Source organism: Nansenia antarctica (genome assembly GCF_963989245.1).
Source record: "Nansenia antarctica genome assembly, chromosome: 7".
Lineage (NCBI taxonomy): Eukaryota > Metazoa > Chordata > Actinopteri > Argentiniformes > Microstomatidae > Nansenia > Nansenia antarctica.
Genome location: NC_137677.1, coordinates 61156046 through 61160389, shown reverse-complemented (window position 1 = coordinate 61160389; position 4344 = coordinate 61156046). Strand labels below are relative to the sequence as shown.

At 44.7% G+C, this 4344-nt stretch overlaps 1 protein-coding gene across 1 annotated transcript in view; it reads left to right on the top strand.

Moving 5' to 3' along the window:
• The window catches only part of stxbp5l (syntaxin binding protein 5L), a gene marked incomplete at both ends in the record, with an annotated part of 156459 nt that extends 153429 nt beyond the window's left edge, over positions 1 to 3030 (top strand). Inside the window, 4 exons of the mRNA XM_080535581.1 lie at positions 398 to 563; positions 1698 to 1809; positions 2002 to 2222; positions 2989 to 3030. Of these exons, the coding sequence (XP_080391707.1) occupies positions 398 to 563; positions 1698 to 1809; positions 2002 to 2222; positions 2989 to 3030 (541 nt within the window). The remainder of the gene's footprint in view (positions 1 to 397; positions 564 to 1697; positions 1810 to 2001; positions 2223 to 2988) is intronic.
• Positions 3031 to 4344: the final 1314 nt, after the last annotated feature.

The window sequence follows — 4344 nt, the reverse complement described above, 5'->3', positions numbered from 1 at the left end:
TCTCTCCCTCCCTCTCTCTCCCCCCCCCAGACAACCAGGGCTGCATGGGGTCAGTTGAAATATTTGAATTCAGTCCACATAACAACACTTTCATGGTTTTCAGTGAACAAGCTTTTCTTACCCGGCTACACTACTTAAGGGTTAGGCCCTCTCTTTTCGTTTTTTTTTTTTTACCATTATGCAAATCTATTTAAATTTGAATTCAGTACATGCAAATTGGTAATAGATGGTTGTAGTTGTTGTTGTGTTGTTGTTGAGTTCTCCCCGATGTAATGCACAGGCCTTTGAGCACTTTGGGGAAAAGCAGCACTATTGAAATGTCATACAAAATACTTTTTTGGAATCATTTTTTGGGGAATCACTAAGCTGTTCTTTTCTTCTTCTTCTCTGGTTCCAGTTTGCCCAGTCTACGACCTCTGATGGATGTGAACTACCTTCCTCTGACGGACATGCGCATCGCTAGAACCTTCTGTTTCACCAACGCAGGGCAGGCCTTGTACCTCAGCTCCCCTACAGAGATACAACGCATCACCTACAGCCAGGAGATGTGTGACAACCTGCAGGTGTGTGTGTGTCTGTCTGTGTGTGTGTGTGTGTGTGTGTGTGTGTGTGTGTGTGTGTGTGTGCGTGCGTGCGTGAGTGAATGTGGGGTGGGGGGCAGTGTTTACATGCGTGCCAGTGAGGGCACATGTTCTTTTCTGTGTTTGTCTACATGTCTGCTAATGTGTGTGTGTGTGTGTGTGTGTGTGTGTGTGTGTGTGTGTGTGTGTGTGTGTGTGTGTGTGTGCGTGTGTGTGTATGTTCTTTTCTGTGTGTTTGGCTACATGTGAGCTCATGTGTGAAACGTTGTTGTTATGGGTCTCTTCGTACTGAACGCGGTTCACATGCATGTGTATGTATGAGACTATGAGAATATCTATGTGCCTGTTTGTTTGTGCGAGAGTGCATGCGTGCATCCATGCATGTGCACACAATGTAAGTGTTTTTCGTTCTATACTGTATCAGTGTGCGTGTGTGTGCGTGTGTGTATGTGTGTGTGTGTGTGTGATAGAAAATCTCATTGCTCTGTCGCCAAGACAGCACATTGCTTCCTGCAGCTTGACTCAATGAGTTCTGGGAGGCATCAGAGCGTTAAATATACGGGTGTCATAATTGATACCTTTGGTGAAGCCCAGTCGTGACAGTGGCCATTGAAGTGAAATGTCACGCTTGTCATGTGTGGTTTGATCTCCACTGTGTTGACTCTATGGGCTAGCTGCGTGTGTGTGTGTGTGTGTGTGTGTGTGTGTGTGTGTGTGTGTGTGTGTGTGTGTGTGTGTGTGTGTGTATGCGTGTGTGGTTAGACCCATCGCAGCACTCACACACCAATGAGAATAGACACCAGCAGTGCTCGAGCTCTGAATCTGCATCCCCACTTCTTCAGCAGCTCTGAATAAGCTATGTTACCATACTGCCACCTGTTGGTGAACCCACAAACTCACAACGCTTTCATGGTTTTTAGTGAACAAGCTTTTCGAGTTGGCTCTACTCTTGATAAATGATGTTTTCGCCTACACTTCCTAAGGCCCGCTCCTTAGGCTTTTTTAAATTATTTTTCTTACCTATGTACAAATCTATGTATGTTTCACTCCATATTCCCTGGTATAGTGTCATTATGACCTCACTGACTGGTTCCTCATTTTGATTGGTTGATTCAGGAGATGCTGGGAGAGCTGTTCATCCCCATAGAGACACCAGAGGCGCAGAACCGAGGGTTCCTCAAGGGCTTCTTCGGTGGCAACGCCCAGACCTTCGACAGAGAGGAGCTGTGTATGTAAACCACTGTTGTATTATGTGCGTCTAAAGAGAGAACCTAAGTGGTAGCCTGTCCAATGGAGAATGCTAAATAGATAGTTGATATTTCTATTGTATGTTCTCATCTTGTCTCTCGCTCTCTATCGCCCTGCCACCGCCCCCCCCCCCCCCCCACACACACACACACACACACACACACACACCTAGTTGGTGAAGCAGCGGCGGGTAAGGCGTCCCGGAGTCTGGCCCAGCACATCCCAGGTCAGGCGGGCATGGAGGGCATGAAGGCTGCGGCTACCGGGGTGGTGGGAGACCTGGCGCGGGCCCGCATCGCCCTGGACGAGAGAGGCCAGCGGCTGGGGGAGCTGGAGGAGCGCACCGCCCTCATGATGACCAGCGCAGAGAGCTTCCACAAACACGCCCACGAGGTAGTAGTCAGCCAGGAGGACGCTGTAGAGCTGCCCTCCCGCAAAACATATATTTACACATACACATATACATATATGTTGTACCAGCAGGGGCGCTAATGAGAGTAAGGACAAAATATGTGGCCGTTGTCATGCCAAATAGTGTCCGCCTGCCAAAATGTGTCCAGGGTGATGTAATCTGGTCTTTTGGAACACACCGTGACGCGTTCGGTGCTATGCCAACGTGAGCATTCCGGACATTCCTGAGTGAACTCGGCTCTAAAGCAGCATTACTTCAATGTAAACTCTCCTCTCTGCTCTTTAGTTGTGGTCACGTGATGACGCCCTCTGCTGGCGCGGAGGAATGTGGTCGATAGGTGATCAGCAACGACACTGATTAAGAGGAAATTGAGAGGGAATGTTGGCATTTCGTGAGCTTAGAATTATACGGTTCTATCTCCGTTTAGGGTAGTTCAGAGATATTGAGCGACAAAGTTTTTACATTCCATTATGTTTTGTGAGATGGAACCTTTGTATTTTATTAATTACTAACTAAAACATTTCAACATTTTAAAAATAACACCACACAGGCATTAATAAACACCTAATGAATCAGATTATGTAAAAAACTCAATTTTGACAAAAAATGGAGATAGAACCTTATCATTCTAACGTCACGACTTATTGAGAGGGAGTGTTGGCATTTAAGGAAAGCAAGATGTTGTGATATGTTTCGTTGTTATCAAACCATGACTCCACGTCCTCTGTCCTCCTCTGTCCTCCTCAGGTGATGCTGAAATGCAAGGACAAGAAATGGTACCAGTTTTAATGGCAGCAGGATAGCAGGCCGAAGTGCGCCCTCAGACCTGTCGGGGGCACTGTGCTGGGACATGGACCTTCACTCTGCGACTGAGAGACAGAGAGGGAGGAAGAGAGAGGGAGAGACACAAGAAGGACTTTGTGTAAATGAGCCTCTCCGAAGGCTGTCTGTACAGCATTTTCACTGGGCCAGGGGGTTGGTCTGTTGCCTAGACGATAGTGGGACGGACACAGACAAGGAAGTGAGTTGGTTAAGACAGACAGGGGCCCTAGGATATGGCCATATAAGGTCAAATGGATACTAGTCCATTAGTGTGTGTCAGGTGGATAACCCAGACCTTGCTGTGTAGATACGCTAACGTTAAAGAAACCAACAAGACTGCATGAAACAAAATGGATGACAAATAAAAACATAAAACTGCCATATTAATAAAAAGCAGCATGCTACTTTAAACGGAGGGGAAATATGAAATAAAACTTTTATTTAATAATATAAGCCAATGACAGAAACTATGAAAAAACTTTATATTTTTTGAAATATTGAACAAAATATATATAAAAAGGAAAATGTATACCTGCATTGCTATAAAGCCAAATTTTATTTTTTTTGCCTTTTTTAATTTCTTTTCAATTTTGGGTTATCTGAACACATATCATTTCAGTATCGACACTTTATTTACACAATACTACTATAGATACTATTCCTATTTCTGCACTTACTTACACGCCACCCCTATCTCCTTTACCACAAAATACTCCCAAATATCTCTGGTCTACAGACAGTGCAAACATACTAGTCTTTCACAATGTCACTTTCCGAGCAGTTGCACTGTCCATTTAAACAGCACTAAACGCATTCTGTTGGCTGCTGCTACTTACTATATCTGACATTATATTTTAAAAAGGTACATTTCACTCACTCCCCTGCGATGAACACAGAGAAATGTATGAACACAGAGAATAGATAGAAGTCAAATGTGTGAAAGACAAGTATGAGAAAAGTGGGGTTGAGGGTGCAGCTGAGGGGACATGTTGATATTCTGTAAGGTCTGGAGAGTGTGTTTATTTCTATAAACATATGTAATAATAATAATTCACGTGCCATAAAGTCAAGATGGGTGAAGCCCCTTCCTGTGAACTAGCAAAGAGCCAATATGTGGTACTAGTGATGACTTGTTTCCCGTAGATGAGAATAGATGAACCAATCCGAACCAATCGGAAGTGGCCATACCAGTACTGTAGATGGGCTGTCTGTCGTTGTTGTCAAACTGAGTTCGTTTCGTTTGAGGAAATTGTGATGTTTTTTTCGGGAAAAACAAGCCCT